Source organism: Suncus etruscus, chromosome 3 (assembly GCF_024139225.1).
Source record: "Suncus etruscus isolate mSunEtr1 chromosome 3, mSunEtr1.pri.cur, whole genome shotgun sequence".
Classification (NCBI taxonomy): domain Eukaryota; kingdom Metazoa; phylum Chordata; class Mammalia; order Eulipotyphla; family Soricidae; genus Suncus; species Suncus etruscus.
Genome location: NC_064850.1, coordinates 105557696 through 105575360, shown reverse-complemented (window position 1 = coordinate 105575360; position 17665 = coordinate 105557696). Strand labels below are relative to the sequence as shown.

Below are 17665 nucleotides of genomic sequence, written 5' to 3'. Positions count from 1 at the left end.
ATTGCCACACTATGTACAATAGCCAAACTCTGGAAACAACCAAGATGCCCTTCAACAGATGAATGGCTAAAGAAACTGTGGTACATATACACAATGGAATATTATGCAGCCGACAGGAGAGATGAAGTCATGAAATTTTCCTATACATGGATGTACATGGAATCTATTATGCTGAGTGAAATAAGTCAGAGTGAGAGCGAGACACACAGAATAGTCTCCCTCATCTATGGTTTTTTTTTTAAAAAATATGAAAGATATTTTTGCAATAATTCTCAAACACAAAAGAGAAGAGGGCTGGAAGGTCCAACTCAAGACATGAAGCTTGCCACAAGGAGTGATTAGTGCAGTTAGAGGAATAACTACACTGTGAACTATCATAACATTGTGAATGAATGAGGGAAGTAGAAAGCCTATCTAGAGTACAGGTGGGGGTGGTGTGGGGTGGAGGGAGATTCGAACATCGGTGATGGGAATTTGCACTAGTGAAGGGGGGTGTTCTCTACATGATTGAAACCCAAGTTCAATAATATTTGTAATCAGGGTGTTTAAATAAAGATATTTAAAAAAGAAATGTAAAAATAAAGTTAATATTCAGGTTAAACAGATGACTTCTGTTTGAAGAAATAACTAGAGATTCATCCAAGTAACTGGCGCTTGTTTGCTGGTTTGATCTTAGTTTCCATAAGTCAATTATGAGAATCGAAAGAATTTTTAGGAAAAAAGACAGTTAATATATAACATGTTCAAAACTAAAATACTTGTTTTATTTTGATAAAAGGAAAAAACTGCTTATAACTTTAAAAGCAGCCCCAAGATCTTAAAGTTAAATGAGTTAAGTTATCTATGCTTAGGGAAATGTGACTGTTATTTGAATCTCTTCCTATAATTATCACTAGAAATTATTGCTTCTAGAAGTGGTAAGTCAACACGAGCAAACTGGACAGGATAAGTTCCTTCAGAATGGCAACTATCAAACTGCTTTGAATTTTTTTTCTTGAGGATCTTCCCAACAATATAGGGCCTCTTTGCTTTGGTAAATGATTCCAGTTTATTTCTAGATATTAAGTGAATTCAGGAAATTTCTAGCATGAAACTATTAATAATGTTCTCATATCCTTTAATGAGCAGAATTGCTGATTTTCTAGTTTTCATTTCAAATATTTTTAAATTTTTTTTCTTTTTTTTCTTTTTTTTTTTTTTTTTTTTGGTTTTTGGGCCACACCCGGCGATGCTCAGGGGTTACTCCTGGCTGTCTGCTCAGAAATAGCTCCTGGCAGGCAGGGGGACCATATGGGACACTGGGATTCGAACCAACCACCTTTAGTCCTGGATCGGCTGCTTGCAAGGCAAACACCGCTGTGCTATCTCTCCGGGCCCTTCAAATATTTTTAAATTTTGAGCTGTTTTCATGATCACTCTAGAGCAGGAGTGGCGAATAAGTTCAACACAAAGAGCCAAAATTTTAAACTGTGAGTCAGAGAGCCACACCACGCAGTGACCTGCCAAAACAAACACTCACACAAAAGCAGCTAATTTTAACAATAATATATCAAACACATATTGCATTTTGTCATTTTGAGTGAGGGTAAAAATCCTGCAGTGATGGTGAGGGTGTGCTGCGTCCTCCACACTAAGAACTCACGGCAAGATGTGACCCAACATGTGACACACGGGTCCCCGGTTCGCTGGCCCGTGGAGTTGTTTCCGAGGGATGACGCAGCCTGGGGGTGGGACTCCGTGCTCGGAGCTCTCTCCTCAGAGGTCCCTCCTCAGAAGCAGCAGAACAAAATCCAAACTTGGCAAAGAGCCACAGTAAACAAAATCATGATAAGAGGCAAAGAGCCACATTCATTTTGGCCGGGAGCTGCATGCGGCTTGAGAGCTGCGTGTTTGCCACCCCTGCTCTAGAGAAAACATACATTTTTTTTTTTACTATTTTCAATGTACAAGACTTGATTTTATTGTTCTTTTATTCATTTCTTTGTTCAATAATTTTAGTTCATATTTATAGTCCTTTGTTTTTGCTTCCTTTGGATTAAGGTGATTTTCTTTTCTTTCCTTATTTTGCTTGCCTTATCATGGGAGTTTAGATAATTGATTTTAGGTCTTCTTTTCAAATGTACTCCTTTGAAGTCACAAATTTCCCTTAATTACACCTTTCTCTGCAATGCAAAAAAAAAAAAAAAGTTTTTTTTTTGTTTGTTTGTTTTTTTGGTTACACCTGGCAGTGCTCAGGGGATAATCCTGGCTCTATGCTCAGAAATCACTCCTGGCAGGTTCCGTGAACAATATGGGGTGCTGGGATTTAAACCGCCATCCTTCTGCATGCAGGGAAAATGCCCTACCTCCATGCTATCTCTCAGGCTCCTAATGCGAAAATTTAATATAATGTATTTTTTTTTACTAAAACCTAATTTTCTTTGGATTTCTTTTTGATGCATGTCTTCTTTAGAATTATATACAAAATAGTTTGATTTCCAAATATTCAGGGTGTTCATATGTACCTGAATATGACTTATTTTTAATTTTGGCAAGAATATACTGCATGATTTCAAAGGAAATCGAGATTATATTAGTAACTTTTTTTTAATGCATAATTTTTTTTATTTAAACACCTTGATTACATACATGATTGTGTTTGGGTTTCAGTCATAAAAGGAACACCACCCATCACCAGTGCAACATTCCCATCACCCAAGTCCCAAATCTCCCTCCTCCCCACCCAACCCACGCCTGTACCCTAAACAGGCTCTACATTTCCCTCATACATTCTCAATATTAGGACAGTTCAAAATGTAGTTATTTCTCTAACTAAACTCATCACTCTTTGTGGTGAGCTTCCTGAGGTGAGCTGGAACTTCCAGCTCTTTTCTCTTTTGTGTCTGAAAATTATTATTACAAGGGTGTCTTTCATTTTCTTAAAACCCATAGATGAGTGAGACCATTCTGCGTTTTTCTCTCTCTCTCTGACTTATTTCACTCAGCATAATAGATTCCATGTACATCCATGTATAGGAAAATTTCATGACTTCATCTCTCCTGACAGCTGCATAATATTCCATTGTGTATATGTACCACAGTTTCTTTAGCCATTCGTCTGTTGAAGGGCATCTTGGTTGTTTCCAGAGTCTTGCTATGGTAAATAGAGCTGCAATGAATATAGGTGTAAGGAAGGGGTTTTTGTATTGTATTTTTGTGTTCCTAGGGTATATTCCTAGGAGTGGTATAGCTGGATCGTAAGGGAGCTCGATTTCCAGTTTTTGGAGGAATCTCCATATCGCTTTCCATAAAGGTTGAACTAGACAGCATTCCCACCAGCAGTGGATAAGAGTTCCTTTCTCTCCACATCCCCGCCAACACTGTTTATTCTCATTCTTTGTGATGTGTGCCATTCTCTGGGGTGTGAGGTGGTATCTCATCGTTGTTTTGATTTGCATCTCCCTGATGATTAGTGATGTGGAACATTTTTTCATGTGTCTTTTGGCCATGCGTATTTCTTCTTTGTCAAAGTGTCTGTTCATTTCTTCTCCCCATTTTTTGATGGGGTTAGATGTTTTTTTGAATAGTTGGCAATTAGAATGATTAAGCTCAGCAAATCTTTTTATTTTCTTTCTAAATTGTTCCCAAGAAATCAGGTTGTGAATTTCAAACTGATATCACATAGGTTTTTATTATCTAATAGGGGAAAATTTTTATTTAAATTTTAAATCAAAAGAGGGATCAAGAGAGTACTTTTGGGTTATTTCCAGATTCTAGCTATTATAATCAGTATGATTGTGCATCTCATGATGATGAAATTAAATTTTTGTTCATTTTTTAAAAAGTGCTCTTGCCAGTGGCTTGTAAAGTGAGGAGCAAGGGATTTGGCCTGGATTAAATTAACATATTTCTTTCCACCTCTGTTTGAAGCATATCTTCCATCCAGGAAAGGTCAGTTTGGATAGGACTGGTAAAGTCCACTCCAAGCAACTACATGGTGCCAACACTCATGTCAACCCTATGTTAGGTGGCAGCCATAAGAAGTGCCATAAACCTCCACGCAAATTCTGGTGGAGCTCTTGACTCAGGGTGGAGCAAGGAATTGCTCTTTGCAGTCTTAACTTTAATGCAGCCATTCCAGGCCCATTGCTTTCCTTTTCCCAAAGAAAATAATTTAGGAGGCAAAATAGTGAAGTAAAACAACTGTGTGTAATGTGAGGGAAGAGGAAGCCTAGGGGGTAAAAAAAAATACAGTGCATGGCTTTTGGGAGGAGGTGTTATCTTCACATTGTCCTAATCTGGAGCACTCACTCACATAAAAGTTCTTCTGGGTATTGTCCCACTAAAATCCTTGTGTTGGTTGATGGTCCTTTCTTATTCTTATCATGACCTTGAGGTTTTTCTGTTGGTTCTTTTGTTTCAGGTTAAGCCTTTTCTAGGTGTTGCCTCATTTTCTGCTTCTTGGTTGAGAGCCAGTTTTTCAATCTCCAAAGTGCTCAGGATTTACATTTCAGCTGACCAAGATTCCTATGTCTTTGGCTAGTTTTGGGCTAGCAATTTCTTAAGTATTTGTTACCTTCTATGTTCCTTATTTCCCTATAACTATACAAATATTTCACAGAAAAATAATTTAGAGGGCCCGGAGAGATAGCACAGCAGCGTTTGCCTTGCCAGCAGCTGATCCAGGACCAAAGGTGATTGGTTCGAATCCCTGTGTCCCATATGGTCCCTGGGGCCTGCCAGGAGCTATTTCTGAGCAGACAGCCAGGAGTAACCCCTGAGCACCACTGGGTGTGGCCCAAAAACCAAAATAAATAAATAAATAAATAAATAAATAAATAAATAAATAAATAAAATAATAATTTAGAGAAATGAATGAATTTAGAATGTTTTTAAGAATATTTTAGAGTGAGAGAGAGAGAGAGAGAGAGAGAGAGAGAGAGAGAGAGAGAGAGAGAGAGAGAGAGAGAGAGAGAGAGAGAGAGAGAGAGCGCTTCAAGGAGAAAAAAAGCCAAGAAGGGCTTTTTTGGAGATGACATTACACATAACCTCTCTAATCCTGTCCAGGCTCAGACTTCTCTGCTTCTGCATTCATGAATGTTAGTCAGAGTATTTTCACAGGAAAAGCCTCTACATTCTACAACATCTCCTTCTGTTGGGGTCAGGATTTGCATCTCAAAGGGATTTGCTCCTCAGGCCTCTGAGTTACTTCAGGACCAGGCAATTTCTTGATTTTATTAAGACCAGACCAGCCTCACACCCTATGCCTGCAACTTGCCTTTCTAGAGATTTTTATCCCTTAAATCTGTAACCAGTACCTGGGCAGAGGTTTATAACGTCAGTAAATGCTTCCTGCTGGCAAAGGGTATGGATCTGCAAAAGTAAGGGGGTAATTTTAATAAGTAGTTTACTTCAGTGTGAAAAAAAATCATTTGGCAGGGGTGGGGGTGGGGTGGGGTATGCCAGGACAAAGAAAATCACTTGGAGTACTTGGCATTTATGTACTCATAATTGCTTTTTGATTTGGTTCCTGCTTATTATTAATGACAAATATAATATCTCTACCATATATTTCCTTCCTTTAGCATTTTTTCAGCTCTTGGACTTTATTGTTTTCCTTAGTAATCAATACATTGTATATGCTGTTAATCATTTTTGTCTCTTTTTTTTTTCTTTTTTGGTTTTTCGGGCCACACCCATTTGATGCTCAGGGGTTACTTTTGGCTTAGGGCTTAGAAATCACCCCTGGCTTGGGGGGACCATATGGGATGCCGCGGTCCTTCCTTGGCTAGCACTTGCAAGGCAGACACCTTACCTCTAGCGCCATCTCGCTGGCCCCGTCTCTTATTAATTTAACCTCTGAGTTTGGCTGAATAAGAAATTTCAGTACATCTTATTCTCAGCCAGAGCTTTTACTATAAAAAATGGCCTCTTGAATAATTACCAAATATGGTAATAAAAGTTACCAAGTGTTAATTTTGATAATGGCAAATTTGCTAATAAATAAAATAAATTTGTATTTGGTAAGAAATAAAATGATTACCAAGTGGTAATAAAAATGATAAAATTAGGGGTATGGCACATGCCTTATAGACAGTCCATACTTGTTCAGTTCTGGCACCTCGTATGGTTATCTGAGCATAACTAGAGACATAACTGAGCATATAACTAGAGATATGCCTATCCCATGAGCACTGCTGAGTGTGGCCCAATACATATCCACTATATTCCCCTCCAGAAATATAACTGGAGTGCATATTGATAAGCTAAATAATTTTATTTTTTTCTTGTACATTATTTATAGAATAATTAATTTAGGTCTGACTATATAACTAGTATTATCTATTTTATATTATTTTTTAGCTTTTTTAACTTTAAATAACATTTGGCCAACATCCATTTGTAATAATTGATACCAATTTAATGACAATTACTCAGAGTTGAAATCTAGAAATTTCATTTTTGTACTGTAAATGAAGAATTTGGACAAATGATGAATTAAAAATACTTTAGAAATACATTAAGGATTTTTAAAATTTATTAAAGAAGAATTCCATTAAATATGGAACATTTATAAGAAAATATATTAGAATATAAACAAGCATCTTTTTATGAATATGGGTTTTATATTTCTTTTTTATTCCTGACCCTATATTTTTTAATTCATGAATTGAAAGTTAAACAACTTTATTACACATTATTCAACAGTGAAATAATTCCATTGCAAGGATATATATTAAGGACCAAAGCAATAGTATAGCATATAAGGCTCATGCCTTGCACAGAATCGACCCAGATCACGGGTACCCAGCCAGTAAAGTCTCCTGAGTCCACCACAAATGATTTCTGAGTGTGGAGCCAGGAGTTAGCCCTGAGAACTGCCAAATATAGCCAAAAATAAGCAAAGAAAACAAAACAAACCAAAAAGAAAAGATATGTTAAGATAATGCTAAAATATTTGTCCAAAGAAATATACTGTTTAGATTTTTTATTTCAGGATGAAAAAGAAAATGTGCATATTTTATTTTAATATTGTTTGCTGAAGAGAATGTCCACATTGGAATTTACATTCTTTATCATCATTACTATTCTTATTTCTTAGAATAATAATCAACTCAATAGAATAGACAACTATGGGGCCGGCGAGGTGGCGCTAGAGGTAAGGTGTCTGCCTTGCAAGCGCTAGCCAAGGAAGGACTGCAGTTTGATCCCCGGCATCCCTTATGGTCCCCCCAAGCCAGTGGCAATTTCTGAGCGCTTAGCCAGGAGTAACCCCTGAGCATCAAACGGGTGTGGCCGGAAAAAAAATAGACAACTATGTTTTCTAATTTCATGATTTGTTTATACTTTTCCTCTTCCTCCAAAATTCCACTAATGCCATATCACTCCTTTCAAAGACGGTCCCTTCCTTCCTCTTTTTATGCCTTTGACTCAGTCTTTTCCTTATACAAGGTGATATCTCTCTAAATGGCATTGGCTAATCAAGGTTACTGTGCTGAATCATGGTCACCTGTCCTATTTCTTGTGTTTCATCTAATTTAACTGTTTTTCATACAACTATTCCTTTTTTATAAAGTATGCTGTTCCCATCTTTTATTTTTCCTACTCATTCTCCTTTATCTCAATTCTTTTCACCTTAATCAGTAACCAAGTTTTTGAAAAGACATTTGCAAAATATTCTGACATTGAGTCTAATCTTATTTCCTCATACTTTGTTTCTATACCTACTATTTATTTCTTCTCTTTTGTACAGTCCTATCAGAGACATAGTCCTTAAATACTTTTGAAAATACTATTTCTCTTGTCCTAGATTTATGTGGTTTTTAAATAATGTATTCTGTTCAACATTGTGAAAAATTAAAACAATCAAAAAAGTGCCTTAATTTGTATTATTCTCAATTTTTCATAAAGTTCTTAATATGATAGAATAAAAATTCAGGTCAATTTATTATAGTTAGTGTATTCTTTTTATTGATAAGCATAAAGTACTATGGAAACAAAATAGTATATTCTGTATTCTATATCAAATAATTAAATAACTATTTTCATTGTTAGCTTGGCACATAACAATTTATGAAAATTTTCTTGGAAAAGGAGTTTGCCAAATTAATGCTCATAGGTATAATTAACTATAGGTAGCACAATAATTAAGAACATCTTGAATTTTTATATTACTTTCCACTTCCAATTTAGAAAAGACCTATTTAATTTTTAAAAACATAATCTTATAAATGCTGCTTTCCTTGAAACTAAGAATAATTATTGTTGCCTTAAATTAGGAACTTACCAATTTTTATAGATCTTGGTAATATTGTCATTATTTTTTTAAAAGCATTCCTAAAGTAACGTTTTTGCTCTTGAATATTTTTTTTCTATTTTTTTTATAAGTCACTTATTTTTATTGAGGATCAGAAGTTAATATACGGTTAACATTATTTCTGCACACATCTTTCCAACAATACCCCCATGGCCTGAGCACTTCTTACCTTCACAGTAGCCCAAGGGCCCCTTTCATAATAGCTCAATCCAGGGCCTATTTTAGTAACATAGGATTTAAACATAAACCAATCAGATTTGTACAAGTACAACAATTTTAACCAATGGGAGCATAAACACATTTTGATGGCGGGAAGGATAAAGAGGAACCTGGCAGGATGGGGGGAGGGGAAGCAAATTCTTAAACAAATAGCTAATTGATATTTATGCAAATACAATTATTTGTTTAGCCTATTTTCCATTTAGATCTATCTTTTGTGCAAGCAATAAGGATAATAATTTAAACTTTACAAAAACATATTTATAACTACATGCTTGAGAGCAGTTACAAAAACAGGTTCCATGGAAAGGTTAAGGCATCTGGTTAAGCCAGATTCTTTGTGCTGAGCTAAATTTATTTGCAGAGTTTTCTGTTGGTTCGGGGCTATGCAAACTTTTGTGGCTTGAATCAGACAGGCGGTGGAAAATTCATTCATAGTTCCTTTGATATGTGGGGTGCTCGATCTCCCACATCTCCCCCTGTTTAGTATACAATATAGAAGGGACAGACATGCCTCGGTGGACTGGCCACACTGGGTGAAGAGGTGTGGGGCTTCCAGTCACCGCATCTGCTACCCTTGATTCAGTCGTTTCCAAAGCTTGGCAAAGCACAGATTGAGGTCTATGCGCCAGCTCCTCGATAACTTCAAACTTAAGTGGCGGAGAGTTGGCAGGAGGGGAGATGTCAGGTGTCAGCTGGTCTTCTGAGGTGCATAGTTGTTGGTATAGAACCTTTGAGTCCTTTCTGGTTGCTTCATCCACTTGATTCTTTACGAAGGTGGTGAGTTTGCGAAAAGCCCAAGGACCAAAGGAAACTAGCAACATAAAGCCAATGAAGGGCCCCAAAAAGTCTGGGAGCACTGTTGTTATCCATGGAGTGGTAGAAAACCAATTTTTGTACCAGCTCTCACTCTGCTCTATATCTTTTTGTCTATTTACTAAATTATCCTCTATGTGTTGAATGCTATCTCTAGCTAAGCCGAATTTATTTTAAAAAGCAACATTTTACTCTAAGGATGACACAAATTCCCCCCTCCCTCAAAAAAAAAATGTTAAATTTTGAACCACGGCGGTTATTCTGCACTCTTTGCTAGGAAATCAACAGTAGTGTAAACTTCTTTAAGTTTGTAAACATTTTTAGCAACAGTTATAAGGCATTAGCAGATTCTAGAGTATGAACCAATGAATAAATATTTGTGCTCTTGAATATTTTAAAACAAAATTTCACAACTCCTTAAAGTTGATGCAACTAATATCTAATATTTCTTTTAATGTTTTTATTGATCCTAAGTGGAAATATAATGTTCCTATTTCAAAGTAAAGGAAAACAAGAACCTAACACATCTTTAATAATTAGTATAAGCATTTAATCTCAGAGGCAGTCATGTCCAGGAAGCGAAAAGTACATCTGGTCTATAAAAATAATGAATTCACAAGACAAGAAAAATGTGAGATTCTCCTGGCAAAATAAGAGATTCTTTTTGTAGTTGCTGTCACCAGGGATAGAGAGCAGATGATATTCTTGGTTTTATTGTCTTGCTTTTGGTTTGGTTGTTTTGCTTTCTTGGTGCCAGGTACTCACTTTACTGCTGATCAACATTCTACCTTGAGATACTTTCCAAGCCAGGGCATCCCTGATTGTGACAATGATTCATGTTTCTCTATTTCTTTTTATAAAAATATGAAAGAATGTAGACCGAGAAGATTGTGAATATAAGTAAGATGTGAAAAGAGAAATAAATTATTGCAATTTAAAAATATTCTAATTTCTATATTTAACTAGTTAGTTTTCCTCACATAGTTAAACTTAAAGGGAGCAATATTCTATCTAATTTGGAAAGCTGTAATCATTGTTTCCTTTACCATTCCTAGTAGAGCAGGGGTCTCAATCTCGTGGCCTTCGGGCCGTTTGCGGCCCTCCATGGCCTGCGGCCAGCCTTCAAATATCGCAGTATTCACAATTATTCGCTTAGCGAATAATCGCAATAAAAATCGCATTAGTAAGAAAAAATTCTCATTAAACATTCGCATACCCCGAGCAGTTCCATTAGGGGATACGCAATTCTTTAATGCGATTTTTGTGATTTTTTTTCTTACTAATGCGATTTTTTATTGCGAATATTCGGTAAGCGAAATCCCTTATGTGGCCCTGCCTCACCCCGACTTGCCTCCTGTGGCCCCCAGGTAAATTGTGTTTGAGACCCCTGTAGTAGAGTATTTTACTAAGAACTTTGCCAGAAATTTGCCTTATTGGTTTTCTTCTGAGCTAGTTGTCAACAGGACAAAATGAAGCTGTACAATATTTCTATTATAAATGAAGCTGAAAAATAAATTAACCTTCTCTCTAATCAGAATTATGATTTCCTTGAGATACTGTTGAATTGATTTTCTGTCTTTAGTATTTGCACCAGGTCAAAATTCTTTTTCTTTCTCACATTGACTTACATTTCTATTTTAAAGAGAAACAACATTAAGTTTAAATTTGAAGATTAAGTAATTACAACATTCCTGGTTACATTCATCCTATCATTAAACTTAAATGTATGGTTCCTTCTCCCCTTTGTGTTTTAAAGGTCCTAAGGAACTTTTATCACCAATGAGTAGGAAGTTATCAACTCTTTGATCAAGAAAAACATTTGCAGAACAATTCAGATTGGTAAATAGCAACTAGAATTTTTATCTCTGTCTCTATAGGTATCTTCTCCGTACTCAGCTTGGCTTCAGAGTGTACAACCCTGGCTGCTGAGCTTCCCAAAGTGTCTTACGTAAAAGCACTTGATGTATGGCTCATCGCTTGTCTTCTCTTTGGCTTTGCTTCACTGGTGGAATATGCTGTTGTCCAGGTGATGTTGAATAATCCCAAACGAGTTGAAGCAGAAAAAGCCAGAATTGCTAAGGCTGAGCAAGCAGATGGAAAAGGTGGAAATGCCGCTAAAAAGAATACTGTGAATGGCACTGGGACACCTGTTCACATTAGCACTTTGCAGGTAAGAATCAAATTGTCCAATGAGACAATTTCTCCCATTTCCTCTGTGATGTCAGAAAACAGATAGAACTGAATGGGTATAAAGGTTTGATGAAATTAATAGCATTCTTTTGTTCTTAACACCAATTAAAAGAACTATCACAACATATTTATGAAAAGAAATGAAAAGCATTTGAAACATTAAATACAAAGTTAAAAAAGTACTTCCCACAGATATTAATTTTTCCAGTGAATTCTTAGTTCATAATTTTCCCCACAATTTCTCCATGTTACTTTCACTCCCAACTACAACTATATCTATCAGCACCCACAGCAGATGGTTCTGTTCACTTTTGGGATTCATTGACTGACAAAATATATCAGACAATCAGCTGATTTCTTTGCTCATAAGGAAACTAAACCCCTAGTCAAGCCCAGTTTTGAATAGTTGGGAATAGATATTGGACAAAAAGCATCCGGTAAAGTTTTATCCTACACCTTGAATTGTAACCAAAGCCTTGAGACACAGATCTTCATAAATCCTAAAAAAAAAAAAACAACCAACAACAACAAAAAAAACTTATTACTTTATGTTTTAGAATAGCTGTCACTTATCCAAAGTGTCCTTCATTCACTCTCTGGCTGGAAAGACAAGCAAGTATTCTATTCCTATTAATCAGTGTGATAAATGTCACAGAGTTTTATAGGTCTACACTGTCTATGATCTTGAAAGTCTTGTCTACTGGGCCTATATTCTGGTCCCCTCTTACATTGTCCAGTACATTGACCACTACTATTAACCACTATGTGAAGACAGAGACTACCTAAGATGCCGCCTATGATTTTTTTTTTAGATATATAACAAGTAAACTCCTCCTAGAAGATGCTGTCTGCCACTCTAGTTTCTGTTAAGTCATTTTCTAAGCATGTAGCCCGAAGTGAAAATTCTTAGTTGTGATCTTCTGGTGGGTTATTAAACTCCTTATGCCTATTATTCAAAAAGCATGACTTTAAAGGAGCTTACCTTTAGCATAACTTTTTCACTCTTTTTCATCCAACATGTCTTTTATTTTATTTTATTTATATTTTATAGATAACATAGTGGGTTTATAGTTTTTAATTTATCCTTTCCTTCTAATTTGTTAATTATATCTAGTTGTTGACATATTCATGTTTTTTTTTTCTATTTTTAAAATCTATCTAGTTGATAGTTGCTGCAGGCATGTGGGACTTTTGAATATTTTCATTAATGACATTTTGACTGATGTTTTTAAAAGATTAACTAGTAGAGATCTGGGCACTGAGGTTAGAAAGCAAGCAAGGCACAATGAATTTTACACTTTATCTTAGCGAAAAGGCCGAGAAACAATGGCACAATGAGTTTTAATCCATGTTACCACATGGCTTTCAGAGCATCTCACAGTGTAGCCTGAAGACCCCTGAGCACCACTAGACATGGCCTTAGATAACCCTGAGTACCACCAGTGAGCCTGGCATGAGCACTGCCTGACCCAAACAGTATCAGATCTTCAATTTCTAGCAGTGAGTAGAGTTGTTAAAGGATCATTAGAAGGCCCTCGAGAGGCCTTCTGCTCCAAAAATATCATTCAATTTCAGATCTATCCCAGTTTGTATGATGTGTAATTTTCTACTGAAAATTTGGCATTTTTAAGTTCAATAGAAACTAATTTTGAAATCTTTTACTGGAACTCTCCATCTTTTGTAGACCTTTCATTTTAGCCACATGCCAACCCTATACAATACTTCCTTAGTCACTCATCTCTCATTGGACATTTGGGATTTTTCTAGATTTGGGCTACTATAAATAGTGCTACAGGAATCACAGTTGTCCATATACCTTTTCAACCTTTGTTTTTATATTCTTCGGATAGATACCTGACCTAGGTGTGGAGTTGCTGGGTCAGATCATAGTTTGTTTAACTTCCTAAACAGTTTTCATAATATTTTTATGGCAATTAAACCAATTTAAATTCCACAGTGAATGAGGGTTTCCTTTTATCCACATTCCTATTGGCTCTCTTGTTTCTTGATTTTGGTATAGCTGTTCTCACCAGAGTGAGGTGATATCTCATTGTTGTTTTAGTTTGCATTTCCACAATCTTTAAAAAAATGGCAGTTTGTATTTGGTAAGTCTCTGTCATTTCTTAAAATTGTGTGTTCACATTTTATATCTATTGCATCTCTAATAATATATGTATTAAATTATCATGTGCTTATATACATACAGTATAGTATTAATATTCCGTAAGTTATATGCATGGGAAATAAAGTGTTCATGTAACTCACATAATAAGTTAAGGTTCTTTTAATAGACAGAAAATAACAATATACTGTAGAAAATTTACTCAATTTCTAGTGGTGTGATGGCTCTGAATTCTCTGATGTACCTTTGATGGACCTGGGCAATTCTAGAGTTTTCCTAGTGATATAGAATAGTGATATCAGGGCCGGAGAGATAGCATGGAGGTAAGGCGTTTACCTTTCATGCAGAAGGTCATTGGTTCGAATCCCGGTGTCCCATATGGTCCCCCGTGCCTGCCAGGAGCGATTTCTGAGCACGGAGCCAGGAAAAACCCCTGAGCACTGCCGGTGTGACCCAAAAACCAAAAAAAAAAAAAAAAAGAATAGTGATATCAAATGATCTTGGGATCTTATATATATTTCAAGAATTAGAATATTGGAAGGGAACTTATCAGAGTATAGTCCCCTAGAACATATAGACATATTTATAATGAAAGATAAGATTGAATGGATACATATTAGATTGAATTTTGTTTGGGGGTTCAAGTGTTAAATTTAGCTCAATGAATTAAAGTTGAGCACATTCAAGAAGTAGATTTAAATATGCCAGCAATTTAAAAGTTTCTAATAGAATTAGAAAACTATTATGACTTTTGTTACTAAAGTCATACTTACAGTGTTTAAAAGTTTGCCATGATATTTTCATCACCGGGATGCGGTGGGGGCAGTGCCAGAGTGTAATCTTTGCATTTGGGAGTCCTTCATTCTAATCTCTGACATCTTCATGGTCTCCTGAGCACTTCCATGTATGACCTCCACAAAATAAAAAGACTGAACTTACCTTGGTGGGAAATTTGTAAAAAGGGGACAGCGATTAAACATTTGAGGAAAGCAGACAGACAGGACTGTGGAGAATGCTACCTGCTCACTACTTTATTTTCTAGTGTTTTGTTTACTCATTTCTATTCAATAATAACAGTTGAAGACCTGATATTATTGTCATCGTATTTCTAATACTTGTATATGTTGTGTTTGCTATTTACAACAAAAGTGATGTGGATAAAATTAGAATAATGTCCAGCAATACAGATTGAATGACTTAAAATTTTGAAATGAATAATTTTACTTTAGAATAAGGGAATGTTTTAAAAATTAGGATTGACTAATTGTCACACAGTATTTTTATCACCATGAAAACATGCTTAAGTCTTCCAGTCAAGTAATATAAAATAAAGTGATTCGCTTTTAAACATGTAGAAAATATACTGAAAAAAAAATGGCAAAGAAAATCTTAGAAGCTAAAATTTGAATCATTAGAACCTTTTATCTGCACCATTTTAAAATCTGTGACAGTTTAATTATCATACTGCCTAATTTTTGCTCCCAGTAATCTTGAGAAGTGACAAAGATTTTTATGGTGAAAATAAATGGGACACATTATAATTTGAGAATTTATAAATTAGACATTAATGTTCTTGATTAGAATTTGTGTATGTTTTATTTGTAAGCGGTTTACTTAATTGCACTCTATGTGATATTATAATTGCTAAAGTAGTATTTATATTATACACTGTTTTTTGCTTTCATGTATATTTTTGATAGGATAATTATGTATAACATATACTAACTAAAAGAAAATTATGCTCATGAAAAATCTCTGATGAATGGGAGATGTAACTAGCCTACTAGTTAATGAATCATGAGCTATTTAAGGAACCTAAGAACTCTCAGTAGGAAACCTAATCTTATTGCTTATTCACTTGGGTCACATAGTTAAAAATTAAATTTACAGTAAAGGTTCTTGCTATCATACACACATATATATGCCTGTATTCACTTCAAATATAAGAACCTTTAAATACATATTTGGATGAGGGTGTAACAAATTAAATTATGAAAATTTTTGTACGAACAAAAGCTTTTGCTGTGCTATTTTATATTAATAATTTAACATTAACATTTGTATATTTTACTGACCGGTTTGCTAAATAATTTCTATGAATAAAACTAATATTATACCACTGCATTTTGAACAAAATTGTAAAATTATTGAAGTCCTTGGCAGACTGTAATATGTTTATGTAAATTAGAAGTATTTGTATTTTACTGAGAACTCTTACATGTCCTGGAGTAACTAAGATTAATCACTAATTTGTGAGTTGATCCCACAACAAAAAATATAAAATAAAAGTAACATACTAGGGCCCCAAGCAACAGTACAGTGGGTAGGATTTTGCCTTGCATGCTGCCAACCAGAGTTCAATCCCAGAATTCCATATGGTTCCCTCCACCAACACCCCCCAGTCCACCAGAAGTAATTTCTGAGTGCAGAGACAGAAGTAACCCCTGAAGGTCACCAGGAGTGGCCTCCAAAAACCAAAGAAACAAAAAGTAACATAATAATATAAATCTATTATGACTATAAATGTAACTTATCAAAACTTTTTTCTGTGATATAAGCCTTCCTATATAGTCATCATTTTTTGTATTTTAAATGTTCAGGTAATCTGAGAACTTAATTCACTGAGAATTACACTAAGAATCAATAGATTAAACCATCAAATTTATAAATAACCTTTACAAATTATGTGTTTATAAACAAAAATGTTCTAAATTCACTGTCTGATTTTTCTACTCAGGTTGGTGAGACCAGATGCAAGAAGGTTTGTACCTCCAAGTCTGACTTAAGATCAAATGATTTCAGCATTGTTGGAAGCTTACCAAGAGATTTTGAATTATCAAATTATGATTGTTATGGGAAACCTATCGAAGTTAACAATGGACTTGGGAAATCTCAGGCAAAGAACAACAAAAAGCCTCCCCCGGCCAAACCTGTCATTCCAACTGCAGCAAAGCGAATTGATCTCTATGCAAGAGCACTATTTCCTTTTTGCTTCTTGTTCTTCAATGTTATATATTGGTCTGTATATTTATGATAAACATTTTCCATTTGTACACAATAAAATCCCATTTAATTGTAACAAACCTCATTCATAAATGCCAATCAGAGAAAATTTTTGCATTTTCATACCAATATATTGCATTTTGGATGCCATTTGATTGTAACAAAAATGTGGCACCTTAATTTTGACTGACAGCATGATCTTGTTATGTCTGTGCTTTAATAAAGCTGTATATATGTATAGCAAGCATCTTGCTTTAGAAGCAAGTGAAATATAAGTATAGTGCATAATCTAAATTCCAATGATTTTCATCAGTTAGTATTAATTACAATTATTTCAGATAATTCAGATAATAAAATGATGTGCACGCCAAATCTTGTTGTGATCGCCATTCTAATGTGTAGCATTACAAATTTCCTTCCTTGTAACAGTCAGAGAAAGCCATTCTATTCTTGTATAACTTTAGATAGTATTGTGACAGACCAATTAAACAAAATGATATTACATAACATTTCAACTTTGTAAGTAGAAAATATCAGTTATAAATATGTGAGCTCTCTAAAGAAATAAAGTTCTAAAAATTGCTAATTTGTAAAATCAAGTCATTTTGAAGGGTGTCCCATGTAGTCAAGATGCCAGAAAATTAAAAATACAGTAAGCATTTTTGAACCAATAGAAAATTTGGATTTACCTAAGTACATACTGAAATCTAGCATCTCATTATAATGAAAAATTATATTGATTAACTATTTCTGATAAAAGAAATTATATTTAGTCCACTTTTAAATTTAAATATATTTTCATGAAATTCTTTGTTGATATAGTATAAAAATTAATTGTGCCTTAAAAAGTATAAGTATTTAAAATTAAAATAGATAAAAATATGTGTTTTCATATCATTTCTTAAGAAACCAAGAGGAAATATATCTCTTAATACTACAAATCACAAGTTGGATCAAAACATAATAATTTAAGAACTTTAACTTTATTTTATTAAAATGTTTTTTAAAAATTCTGATAC

The 17665-nt window shown here is 34.7% G+C and overlaps 1 protein-coding gene across 1 annotated transcript in view; it reads left to right on the top strand.

The window, feature by feature from the left end:
- The window catches only part of GLRB (glycine receptor beta), an 82882-nt gene extending 65650 nt beyond the window's left edge, over positions 1–17232 (top strand). Inside the window, exons 9-10 of the mRNA XM_049769621.1 lie at positions 11209–11501; positions 16381–17232. Of these exons, the coding sequence (XP_049625578.1) occupies positions 11209–11501; positions 16381–16677 (590 nt within the window). The 3' untranslated portion in view covers positions 16678–17232. The remainder of the gene's footprint in view (positions 1–11208; positions 11502–16380) is intronic.
- Positions 17233–17665: the final 433 nt, after the last annotated feature.